Source organism: Bidens hawaiensis, unplaced genomic scaffold (genome assembly GCF_021521415.1).
Source record: "Bidens hawaiensis isolate Kalapana, Puna unplaced genomic scaffold, B.hawaiensis_p1.1 tig00022878_1, whole genome shotgun sequence".
Taxonomy (NCBI): domain Eukaryota; kingdom Viridiplantae; phylum Streptophyta; class Magnoliopsida; order Asterales; family Asteraceae; genus Bidens; species Bidens hawaiensis.
The window spans coordinates 30118-44205 of NW_027493570.1; the positions used below are offsets into that span (position 1 = coordinate 30118).

The 14088-nt window shown below is 31.5% G+C and overlaps 1 protein-coding gene across 1 annotated transcript; it reads right to left on the reverse strand.

Annotated features, from left to right (window-relative positions):
• Window positions 1-1326: 1326 nt before the first annotated feature.
• On the reverse strand, window positions 1327-11268 carry LOC143566379 (casein kinase 1-like protein HD16). The gene is made up of 17 exons (XM_077053104.1): window positions 10807-11268; window positions 10005-10130; window positions 9840-9913; window positions 9207-9276; window positions 9072-9127; window positions 8906-8977; window positions 8672-8766; window positions 8515-8581; window positions 7707-7836; window positions 6275-6493; window positions 5547-5674; window positions 4643-4817; window positions 4243-4333; window positions 3989-4146; window positions 2558-2746; window positions 1910-1988; window positions 1327-1709 (listed from the first exon to the last, which is right to left on the reverse strand). The coding sequence occupies exons 1-16, from the start codon at window positions 11167-11169 to the stop codon at window positions 1929-1931; spliced, it is 2073 nt and encodes a 690-aa protein (XP_076909219.1). The 5' UTR covers window positions 11170-11268; the 3' UTR covers window positions 1327-1709; window positions 1910-1928.
• Between the last annotated feature and the right edge of the window lie 2820 nt (window positions 11269-14088).

A 14088-nucleotide genomic window follows, 5' to 3' on the forward strand; every position in this document is an offset into this window, starting at 1 on the left:
TAGCTTGGGTTTTGTTTTGATGGGTAAGTGTTCCCTTGGGGTATGTCCTAGAGTCCTCTCTTGGGGCTCCCTATTCTTTTGCTTTGCATTGGTTTGATTATTTATTGAAATTTTAACGGGTTTCTATCCCTTTTAAACAAAAATATAAAAGTGTATGAAAATGTTTATAAAATTAAAGGGGAAGTTTGTAAAGATTTTGAGAGAAAAGTGGATGAAGATTGAAGAGTGAGTAGTAGTGATATTTATAAAATTAAGTTTGATTTTTTTAATTAAATTGAACGACCATCAAAACATCCAAGGCACTCCCAACAGTCATATTCAACTCACTATTAGCCTCACGCCACCCCGTTAGCCCCCCCACCCCACCCACTCACACCACCACGTTGACGTGTGTGCAACCACGGTAGCATGGGAGTGAGGCAATAGCAAACCCACCACTCGGTCTAGTTGATATTTTGGTAATTAATATTTTATATTTAACTAGTATGTTAGAAAATTCTGTCTCGGTGTATGATCTAATTAGAATTTATAGAATTTACATGATCAATAAAACTACTCATTCATTCAAAATATAAATTGTGTATTTCTATCATGTTATCAAAGAGTTTTCAAAACCCAGCTAGCCGTTAGTATTACTCTGGGGAAATCATCCTCTACTCTTCTTAAATGGAGTCTAAGAGACACGTAACGGTAATAGTCTCCTTAAAAATTATCAAAATAGCCCTAGAGACGGAGTCGGCCCATTATTCCTCCCGGTCAGAAAATTTCAAAAGCTATTGCTGAACATCTTTCTCCTCGTATCATACACATCGCATCCCCTTCCAAAGAAGGTGACAAAGATAAAGTCATAGCTGTCACCTGTCACCACCGAGGAACCATGGGAACGTATTGATGCCATGGTTCTTCCATGGATTTATGGTAGTCTCAAATGACCTGTCCCATGTTCCATGCTATTGTCAAATTGGACATATGAGCAACGCGTGAAACACGCCGGCAAACATCTTCCAAGATAACAAAACATCGCCACATCACCATCTCTTTCATAATTCACCTCCACCACTCAACTTATGTTATACCCATCATTCGTCACCCACTTTTTTTAAATATACTTTCTTTCAATATAATTAAATAAAATATACAACCTTTCAACATAAAATTTTACCAGATGTACAAAACAACAATGCAACAACCAATACGAATGATAAGCAGAACGGTAACCACGCTAAAATAACCACGTCGTGAATCAAAATCACGGTTAAAATCCCCCCAAAAAGGGAACAACTCAGCAAAAACACCTTTTCTAAAACCTTTTTCTTTTTTAATTTTATAAACCCAAAGTTCACACCTTACAACTTCCCAAAACCTTAATGGTTTAAGCCATCACACATCCCACATTTTACCAAAGTTTAGACATAAAAGCACAATACTTATACACCATTACAAAACACCACCAAACCCAAAAGATAGATAGGGGTGCTATAAAATAAACTCTTTCCTTACCACAAGAATATTTTTTTTTTCTTTTTTTTATAACTTACGCGCCTCTTTTTTTTTGTTGTGAAAAACGGATTAGAAATGTTGATTTTATCGTCAACATTTACAGCCATCCATTTTTCAAGAAAATGGTGAAACATCATTTTGAGCAGATTTTGAATGCTCGTCTTGAAAGGGTGTAACGGTAATTTTATATGCAGTCGTCACCGGCCACCCTGCAGAAACATACCCGGGGACAAAAGAATGAAAATTTATTTTCTATCTAGAATAAAGAAAATATATACCAACATGTTCAATAATTTATACCACATAGAATTAATCTTTTTTTAATCATAATAGTATTAAGAGGCTACCAAACAGCCATTTAAAGGCACAATCAATTTCCTAATGCAAATATAAAGCAAAATATACATACCGATAAAAAGTTGTAAGTTTCAAGATATAGTTCTTCCATAACACATGGATGCTATGTACAAATTCTTTGACCATTTTTCCTGTTATAAACATATAAACAAAGAATCATAAAATAAGTAAAGTAAATCAATAAATTAAGATTGGATGTAGGTTCATATTGCACCTCAAAAAATTAAATTACTATTGTGAAAATATAGTTTTTGTAATTATATCTAAACTAGTTATTTAAAGAAAAGCATTAAAATTGTGATAAAAAAGTGTTTAGGAGATTATCATTGTAATATTTTTAAACATTATTTATGTGTAAAAAACATCAAAATTGTGGGAAAAAAATGTTTTGGGTCCGCCCGACTCAACCCACACCAACAATTTCATCATTTAAGCCCATTTTGACACCTCAATATATTAATATAGTTTTCGTAATTATATTAAAAAAATATTTTAATAATTATGCGCAAGATGCGTTTAGGGAACCATTTTAGTTTTAAGTTTTTAACACATGCAAAAATATTTACCATTTTGATGGAATGTCATCCTTACTAGATCTCGATACACAATGTATAGACTATCTTATAACTCCCGGTATCTTGACAATATGAGCAAGATACCATTTTAAGAAACGGGAATCTGAAAATAATAATAATAATACCTTAATATGAGTGCACGGAAAAGAGGTAGTCCTAAGCGTTTCTTGAGCAACATCTTGCACTCTCCTTTTTGATGCACTAAGAATAAAAGCCGCTTGATCCTCGTTGGCGGCTGCCGATGTAATCCTGTATCCATTTTCCCATCTTCTATGAATCCCTTCACTAGGATACAGAAAATCAAGTTCCACCACCTGCAAAATTCAAATCTTTTTAAAAACTTTTCATTTTGTTAACCGATTATTGTAAAAACACACAATAACTAAATTAGTTTTTTTTAGTTTCAGAAAATTTAGTTATTTAATGACTTAAGGTGCAGGTTCAAAAGGGAACCACAAAAAAGTGGGAAACTGAGAACCATGTCTTTTGCATGTAAAAAACTAATAAAAAAAATCATTTTTACATGTAAAAAACACATTTTTACATAATCTTTTTTTGAGCTTTTAATTTATTTTTTTTTACATTTTACATAATCATTAAAAACTTTTTTTAAAAAAAATCAGTTAAAAAAGGTAAAAAAATAATATTTTTACAAAATTAAATTATTTATTGGAATGTCTTCTGACTTCTACATGTATTTATAAGCAAAAACTCCAAAAAAGTTTATGCTAAACTAATTTTTCACATGTGAAATCGAGTTTTATATTAATTTTTTACATGTAAAAGGCATGGTTCCCCAATGAACTCACCCCAATGATTTAACAGGTAAAACAAGCAATTTGCTCTTCTTAATATAATTGAATTATTATTTACTAAACTTTAGCATAGCATATATTATTTATTGATAACGGTTTTAAAAAGTTTTCATGTTTTAATTTACCAAAACGCCCCTTGGCTTCATTATAAAATACCCATTTGACCCAAAAGTTCATCTTTAATCAGCTAATAATCTGGAGGTCCATAAACTCCTCTTGATCTATAACTGTTAAAAGTATAATTTAGACGTTTGACACAATGATAATACTTTTAAACAAACAAACAAAAGGCTGGGCACAAAACCAAAATAACCGGAGTAAACGAACCGATATAACCGAGCCCAATAAAAAACCGATGGAAACAAGCGGAAAACCGACTTTCCATCAAAAAAGCAGAATTCAAAATACAACATAAAAACCGACAGATTCAAAAAAGCGGAATTAAAGGGTTTTCCATCAACCAAAAAACAAAAACAAACCAACTGGAATCATAAAGGTTAAGTAACTAATAAATGGTTAAAATTCAGGGATTCAAATGTGTAATAATCAATTAAACCTTTATCAACAAAAAATAATAGGCCTAAAATTTTAAGCCCAACTTCATTTTTTTGGGCTTAAAGCTTTCAAGCCCAAAAGGTAAAACCGAAACCAAGGGTAAACCTTTAAAATAGAGTTCGGAAAGGGTAACATGGGTAAAACTTTAAAATAAAAAAAATGTATTTAAGTAAAAAAAAACTATACCTGATTAGTATAGCTTGCATCACGAGACATCACAATGCCCCATTTATTTCCCGCAGTGGCCATTGCAGTGACCAAAAAGCCCTCCTTCCATTTCTTGTTGATCCACTTGAACGGAAACACATCACTTACTTTGTATGATTGTTGTGTATACGGTGTCCCTAATGACAGGTAAAAACAAAAACCGTATAAGGGTGTATCTGGAAATTAAAAAATCAAAATCTTGAAACTTGACTAAAGTTTAATTCAGAACTTACCCTTTGACATTACAACCAACGTGCTACCATTCATTGCACCCGCGAGTGATGTGATGTAATAATTCTTCTCCCAGTGTTCCATTATCCATTCCTTAAATAGAGGAGCAAAACGGTCATTTGGGTATTATATAGTTGGTAACTTTGACTTCAGGTTACATTCAAAATGGTAAAATCAAGAAACATGTCCAATGGGGGTCAAAGTCAAAAGTCAACTCAAGGGTATATTCAATGCATAAAACCTCATAAGTAAAGTTATATAAGAAATCAGATTATTATTGAAATAATATTAGCTTGTTAGTCAGATTTGACACACTAATTACGTAGATGATGATTATTATTATTATTATTATTACTGCTACTACTATTATTACCTTGCGTAAAATGCTACTACTATTATTACCTTGCGTAAAAAAACGGGGGAAATATCATGAACTTGTGCAGTGAACCCCGTCCCCGCATCCATTATTAAAGCCCAAAGATTTTGAGCCGATGCTACAGAACTAATGTAGATCCCATCGTTCTTCCCTTGTTCCACATGTTGGTGTAATCTTGAATCCTTTACATTGTAATAATACCTATAATTCAAATATATATAGACGAAGATAAGAATGATTTAACTATATATATAAAACTATTACAATTCAAATATATATAGACGATGATAAGAATGATTTAACTAAATATATAAAAAACTATTATCGAGTCCTTAAACGAATAGAAATATCAATTATGTAAAAAGGTCTCCTCTTTAGATTTGTATGTTAGCAAATTTATTTTTTATAGCCATGAGCAGACTGGAAATTATTAGTCTTGTAAACGAACCGAACGAACACGAACACAAACGAAGCATGTTCGTGTTTTTTTTACTTTAACTAAACAAACGACCGAGCAAGGACAATTAAACGGCCGGGGTTTTCTTGTTTGTAAAATAAATGAACATGTCCGTGCTTGTTTATGTTCATTCGTTAACTATATCAACGAATGTTTCACGAAAATAAATGATCGTGTTCATGTTCGTTTGTTTGACTAAATGAACAATTTCTTTTGTTCATGTTCGTTCGCTTAATAGATAAATAAACTTCCAGCCAAACGATCCATGAACTGTTCGCTGAATGTTTGGTTCATTTACAGGCCTAATAATCAGTAAATTACTACATTAAGAAAATGCAGGGATATAGCTTATAGACATTTTAATTGAAAGTAAAAGTATTTCATAAAAATACAACAAATATTTCATCGAGAATTTTAACAATTAATTAATAAATCTAAGAATATATAAAATTGTCAACCAATCAAACTCATACCTTTGTTTCATCGGCGTTCTTGACCTAAAAACACATATCCACTGATTAGCTGGAGTCCCGAGCCTAATTTTCTTCCTAGGCTGAGTGTCTTCCAAGCTACTAGGCATTCTTCCCCTCTTTTGTCCAACCTAAAACACACAAACGAATAAAATATTATATGAAAAGAAACTCATTTTACTAAAAAAAGAGATTATTACTGAAACGATAAAACTTGTTACACACTAGTTAATCATTTAAAAGAAACTTATATAAGAAAAAAAGAAGACCAAACAGATTGAAAGTCTCCTAAACTGTATTTATAATGCATAAAACAAAACAAAAAAATCAATTACTAATCAAAATGTAATTAATAAAAATTATTAGTTTGTAATCATGCTTACGCATTAATTATCAATAATAATCATAAAAAGTTAACAAAAGAAAAAAATGGGTCAATGGTTGCATAAAACACCTCATCAATTACTTTAATAAAAATGTAATTATTGATAAGTATTAGTTTGTAATCATGTTTATACGTTTAACATCAACAAAAAAAGATATATTTAAAAAAGAGAGAACAGGTCAAAAGTTGGCATAAAAGATATATGGGTCAAATATTAAAAAAAAAAAAAAGAATGAAACATTTTACTCATATTTGACACACTTGCTCTGTTTGACCCAACCACTTTTGACACCTATAATTAGAATCAATAATTACCAAAAATACAATTTAGCAATCAAAAACCAACCTTTATGGCACCATCTATTCTTAACGGGCGCAAAGTTGCATTAGAAACCAAGCAATTTTCAAACAAAGCAATAAGCTTTGAGTAATTAGGTTCTTCATCAAATTTCATATTTGTCACCATTTCAAGAAATTGTTTGAAAGGTGAAGGACAAAAGTAACAGAGATTATCGGGAGACGTTGCCATCTTCTTTTTACAAACAAGAAACCCTTTGTTGTCACCCTGTCATATAAAATAAAATATACATAGTCAAAAAATAATGCCACCAATGCAATATTTTATTCATAATTTATCGCAATCTTTTTTATTCAAACGTTGAGAAACGGTGTTTGGATATACATTTTAAAACTAACATGTAATATTAGATAAGTCATAATCACATCCATTAGAATTAATTCTAATTTTAAATGACTAGGGATGTAAACGAGCCAAGCCCGAGCTCAACTAGGCTCGAGCTTGATTATTATTTTTATTTATATACAATCTTTTATTACTTTTACATATTGTTTAATTATAATTTTTATATATAACATAACATATATATTTAGTTATTTTATCATAATTTTATTTATTACGCCCTGCTTGCGGTGCGCACATATAATGTATATATGTGTGAACCCTTGGGTGGGCAAAAGTAAAATTGCACTAATTTTGACGTTATTTTACTAATCACGTGAAAATAACGTTAAAAGTGGCGGAAGGTTAATCAGGCATCATGTGGTGGCGTTGATAGCCGAAAGACAAGGGCACATGCACCAATCAGCCGGTGTCCCGATGATTGAGTGTTATGTGTCTTATGTCCAAGGCTTGATTCAAAACTACTATCGAGCCGGGGGTCTCACCGGAAGCAGCCTCTCTATCCCTATGGGATAGAGGTAAGGCTGTCTACATCTTACCCTCCTCAGACCCTACCATAGCATTGCTATTGGTGGGATATACTGAGTACGATGATGATGATGATGATCATAATTTTATTTATAACTATTATTTTAAAAACTTACATTTAATATATTAAAAAGAACTATATAAATAATAGAATGATTCAGGCTCGCGAGCCTGCTTGAGCTCAATAAGTGAAGCTCATGCTCGGGCTCGTTTATTAATCAAGCTTCCTTTAATACTTGCTCGTTGAAGCTCGACTCGAACTCGTTTAAGCTTAGCTCGTCAAGCTCTTAACGAGCAGTCTCAAGTAGTTGACGTTTACATCCATATGTACAACCCAACTTGAACACAACCAGTTTAAAGTTGGCCCGTGACGACCCGGCCCGTTTACACCACCTCTATAGTAAGCTAATGATTATTTAGTAAAACCGTTATAATCACCTAACTACTTCTAGAAAGCAAAATCAAACAGCCCCTAAAGTCAATAACAGTATAACACTACTTTTTTCCGTTACAAATTAATTAGGGCTTAAAAGGTTAAAAATTAACTCACAGTGAAACCTTGCCAAGGTAGTTTTCCTTTTAGGAGAAATATTAATGTATAAGCCAACGACTCAAGGTCATCTCTTCTGCTTCCCGTTCTTCCTAAATGAGCATGCACGCTTGCGTATCGTACCGTCCCCCTATGAAAAAATGCAACATTTATTTTAATAGAGATCAACTAAAAATATATAAATACACCATAGATGAAGCAAAGAACAAAATAAAAATGATAATGCCAAAAAATGCAAAGATTTAGTCACGCCAAGCCGCTCGTGAACTACTCGATATCGGCTGGTCCAGCTGGATAAAAGCAAGAATTTAACTGAGCTTTAACGAGCTTGAGCCTAAGCCTAAGCTTGTTTCATAAACGAGCCCAAGCCAAAGCTTCACTTATCAAGCTTGAGCTGGATCGCAAGCTTAAACGAGACTACTATTCATAAAACAATTATTTGATGTAATAAAAACATTATTTTTAACAATAATCATTATAAAACTATGATAAAATAACCAAATTAATATATAGTGTTATATAAAAATTTTAGTAAAATATATACAAAAATTAAACTTAAATGTAAATAAATTATTTAATAAACATAAACGAGCAGAGCTTAGGGTCGGCTTTACAGTTTACAACCCTAGCTAAACCGAGAAAGAAATCTTGTCCAATTGGCATACCGATAATTACAAAAGTTTTCGCAATATACTCTTTTGAATGCTATTGGAAAAATAGTCATTTCTGAAAATGACTCGTCATCATTGATGCGATACTATTGCATTTATTACTAATATTAATTCGATCAAATACGTATGAAGATTACCTGAAAACATCAGGCTTTTGCTCATAATCAACATGATTACCCGAAGACGTATCCCTCCATTTAGAAGCTGAAATGTGTATTAAATGAATCATTATGACATTAATCTAACATACATCTAAAACACAAACCTTGAATGATATAACAGAAATATATATACCTAAGCCAAGATCAACCAAATACAACTTTTTCTCGTTGACCGTCCCTTGTTGACCAAGTAAGAAATTTTCTGGCTTTATATCTCCATGAACAAAACTGAAAAAAAGGAAGATTAAAATATAAAACAGGCCCTTGTAAGCAAACTCTTATTTAAACATTTGACCTGTTAAGAATATAAAACACAACCCGAATCGATCGTTTATGTAAACAGTGGGAAAATATTGTTTAGACATACCCTCTTAAGTGAAACTGCTCTAATATCGATAAAGACTCCACTGCTATGCAAGCAACCATTTCTTCTGAAAGACTGCAAAAAGAATTAAAAGTACATTTTATGTAACAATAATAATGCAGAATAAATTTTTAACGAAACTTATTTAAAAATGTAAACTTTTTCATACACTTGGTTGCTAGAGTTCCAAACATCCCACAAACTCGGGCCCAGCTTGTCCATAACCTATAACAAATAATGAGTTTTAGAGGCGTTTAGAGAGTTTACTATGAATAAAAAATTTAAAAAAAAGTAGTGAACTCACAAGGATATAATAGTCTCCGTGGCGGCCTTTGTAATGGACCATTGGAAGTCCATAACAACCATTGAGAGCGCTTTATGAGGATAAAAACATCAAATAGAATTAGGGTTTGTGGTGTAAATATAATATTCAAGAATCATAGATTTAATACTAGATGCGGTGATTTTGGTCCATTTGCTTATTGCTTATCACTAACGGATCAAACATGTAAATTAAGAATATCAGATTTAAGAAAAGGTATTACATTAACATTATTGCTGAAATTATACATTTTTTTGTAAATTATGAATATCAGATGTTTTTCAGGTTAAAAATCGTCCAAAGTGCAAACATTTAAAACATTATATTATTACTAAAATAATTTATTTGTGCGCATATTTGACACTTTAATTACTCATATAAAATTTAAGACGCGTTTTCGGGCTAACCTAACACAAAAAACTTGTTTTGAACTATTAGATTAAACGTCGTCCAAAGCATATTTTTTTTATAAACAAAAAATGATCTTTTACTAAAATAACCTTTTTTTTACATGCTAATTATTCATCAAAAACTTGAGACGTGTTTTCGGGCCAATCTAACAAAAACTACTCATTTTGACCCGTTCAATTTTGCCCACTATATTAAAAACATTACTTATAAACTTGCCACTCGTAAGGAGGACTATAATTGCAACCCTTTCCATTCCGATGCTCCAACTTCAAAGCAACCTACATTCATGTTCCACACAAAAATATGTAAACATAATACAAAACAAAACACCATGATAATAATAAAATAAAAAACATAAACAACATGTACCTCAATGGCATCGGGGCCCGTAATTCCTGAGCCACCTGTCACCCTTCTACCAACATAAACTTGACCAAAACCTCCTTTACCTAACTTTCTTTCTAACTTGTATGCAGGAGAATTGCCAACTTGCACCTTAAAATATAAAAGAAATATATAAATATATCATAATATTCCTACTAAATATGTTTCAACATTCATATAGAGATGAGAAAACAGGCAAGCAAGTTAGTTAACGGGTCAACACAGTTAAATCTTTATCTGCGCAGGTACGAGCGACTAATACGTTTTTATATTTTGTAAATAACTATTACTCATGATTACAAAACCTATATTGTTTATTAATAAGATAACATCTTTTTATTTTCGGTAAATGTACGGATTTAACACACCTGGTTTCATTAACTTCTCAGATTCTTAACAGCATAAGGAAAAAATAGCATGTCATTAAAACAAGATATGACAAGAACTATGACATCAAGAAATAGCTTTTGTAAAGTTTCATTTCAAATTATTCATTTAAAAATTTACCAAAAACGGGACCAAAATGTATTTTTATGCACACATCTCATAAAAAATTTGTCATATTCAAACAATTAGATTATGATTGTAATAATAAAGCTTTTGAACACGTAATAATTTATTAAAAAAATGGACAAAAGAAATTTGCGAGTTGACTTAATCCACCCCGTACTAACGAATTACCATTTTCTACCCAAACCAAATTTGACCAGTTACACGTTCTGGCCATTTCGCCAACTCCATTTAATGAGAGCAAATATAAATATAAAATAGAAAAAGACAAAAATACCCTTTCAGGAACCGTGCTCGTGCTTCCTTCCTCCTCATCATTAGCAACTAAATTTTCACCTCTACCAACAACCAATTGATCACGCAATGCCACATCCAAATTCAGTTGGGGCCCACGTCCTCCAAATAACGCAGCGCTATTTATATTGTTGTTGATATTAATATTGTTGTTGTTATTATCTTGATTAACGATAGCTCTGCCCCGACCTCTGCCAGCTGGCCTCGGCATTGGTGCTTTTGGTGCCTGAGCTTTACCCCTGCGGCCCCCACGACGAGGAGCGGGAGCTACAACAACATTATCATCATTATTATAAACATTGACGGTTCTTTTAGATTGGCGAACTCCTCGTCTCAAATCAGGCATCTTTTCCCATGCACAAATAGATACTCTCCGGCCTCAAATTTATTTAGACAACAAATCTACAAAACATCAAATTAATTACTGAAATCAGTGCTAAATTACCATACTGCCCCTAGATATCTAAATATACAAACTCTTAAATAGAATGAAGTTTTAGACAAAATATATAAAAAAGAAAAAAGAAAATAAGCAACTTTTTAAGCAACTTAACAACTGATTATTGAGGTAAATGTGAAATTACCAAATTATTCCAAGATATAAGAAATGGTTGATAAACCTTGAAAAGCTTTATACAATGTATCTACAAAACAAACAAAAAAGTGAAACAACTTAAAAGCTTTGGATAATAGTATAAGGAGTCGTATTAAAGAAAAATGATTGTTGATATAAATTGGAAATTATCAGATCATTCGTGTAAAAACGCAACTGATAACCTAATTATCTCAACCTAATTTAATTACGATAATCATGCACGTATGATCACACCTCGGTAACACGAGGTTTAGGGCATGTTGCGTGTTTTATCAACATATATTAAATACAATCAAAATCTTTGAAAGGAAAACACTGTTAGGACGTATTGAATTCATTTGCAGATAAACTCATCAAGATCCGGTATTACGTGTAGACCTTTTGTATTGATGTAACATTTATTAAATTTCAAAATCCATAACGTCGATTTTGAGTTTTCATTACTAGTTGGAAAATCCAACTCAACGGAATGGTAGAAAATGCCTTGTAATTTCATAATGTAAATCATAATGTATTTCTATCTTATAGCATATGATGCTTACGCACGCATTTTATAAAACCCTAACATGTTGAAGCTAAAAACTGCATATATACAAACAAGAACACGGAAAGACTTTTGATTCAAAAAAGTTTTAAAAATTATAATACAAAAAACCGAAAAATTCAATGAAGCTAAACACTTAAAAACAGGATCATAACTGACGATTTTAACTTATAATCCACGATACCATATTCATAAAAAAAATCAAACACATGGACCTCAAGAACAAAATTCAACTACAAAAACGAAATCTTCAATCTGCAAAAAGACCTCTATTTTCATAAAATCAAAAACCCAACTCTAAATTCAATCAAATAAAACAAAAAGACTCAATCTTGCTTCACATAATAATATTCAAACACACCCAAAAATCATCCAACAACTTCCAAATTCAAAATTAGTCACAAAACCATCTAAAAACTGTATAAAACCATCATCAGATCAAAGCCCAAAACAATCAACAACGATCGGACCATAAAGCCACAAACTTTAATAACAAAACATCAAAAATACCCAAATGTCAGTATTTCACATAAACAGTAAAAAAAATCAAGAACACAAAATGGGTATTCAAGATTACACCTTTGATCAACAAATTAATTGTTGATTTGATGTGGGTATGATGAAAACAGGCGATTAAACTTAAAAAGATTGAATTTTTTATTAAAAAAACAAAATTATACGAGTAATTAAACTGTAAAGAAAAATCAAGAAACACAAAATGGGTATTCAAGATTACACCTTTGATCAACCAACTGATGATTGATTTGATATGAGTATTGTAAAATGAGGCGATTAAACTTAAAAAGATTGAATATTGATGAAAAAAAAGGTTTTATGAGTGTAAATAAACTGTAAAAAAAATCAAAAAACACAAAATGGGTATTCAAGATTACACCTTTGATCAACAAATTGATGACTGATTTGATGTGGGTATTGTAAAATGAGGCGATTAAACTTAAAAAGATTGAATTTTTATCAAAAAAATAATATTATTTGAGTAAAATTAATAGTAAAAGAATCAAGAACACAAAATGGGTATTCAAGATTATACCTTTGATCAGACAACTGATGATTGATTTGATATGGGTATTGTGAAAACAGGCTATTGAAGTTAAAAAGATTGAATTTTTATTAAAAAAATAATAATAATTAAAAAAAACACAAAATGAGTATTCAAGATTATACCTTTGATCAAAGAATTGGATGATGAAAAGAGAGGATTGAAGGCAAAAAGATTGGATTTTGATGATGAAAAGAGGGTTATTGTTGTTGGTTTTATTATTATAATTTGTGAATGGATATTTTTGTGAAAAGGAGGAGACATGGCGCATGGAAAGGTGTGTAATTAGGAAGGCGTATGATAGCTAATCATCGGTTACAAGTCTTGAGTGAGTTTTGAGTTCTAGCACCGTGTACCACGTTTTGGGGAGTTGTTGGGGCTTGTGGAATTTGAATTTTGGTGGTGTGTATAAGGGCTTTGGATTGGGGCTTTTGTTGGCCTTTGGTTTAAGCCCAAATGTTTGTGGGCCTAGTTTGGGCTCTTTATGTTTGGATGAAGAGTAAATTGCGGTTGTCGTCCATGTAGTTTGTCAAATGTAAATTTTAGTGTTTGATAGATTCTCGTTGTAATTATGTCTAGTCCATTAACCCCATTTAGTTATTCTGTTAACTTTTTATAAATATATCAAAATACCCTTAAGTTGAAATGAGACCTGTTTATGATAATTGTGTGAATGGGGTTTGAATTGGGCCTTTTAATGGGCTTTGATTTAAGACCAAATATTTTTAGGCCCAATTTAGGTCATTTTATTAAAATGAAGTGTATATTACGATTTGTGTCCATTTAATTTGTCAAATGGTTTAAATCTTGTCATTTCAATGTCTAGTATTTCATTCTTGTTGTAATCAAGTCTGGTCCATTAACACCATCTAATTATTTGTTTATTGTTTTCTTTCTAAAAGGACTACAATACCTTTGGACTGAAATGGGACCCGCTTATGATTATTGTTGAAATCATAGTGTTCAAGTCTAGTTATATCTATTGGTTTGGTAATGACCGACTAAATGTGACTTAAAATGTTATTAGTTCATTAATGACTATTATATGTCATAAACATGTTCTTAC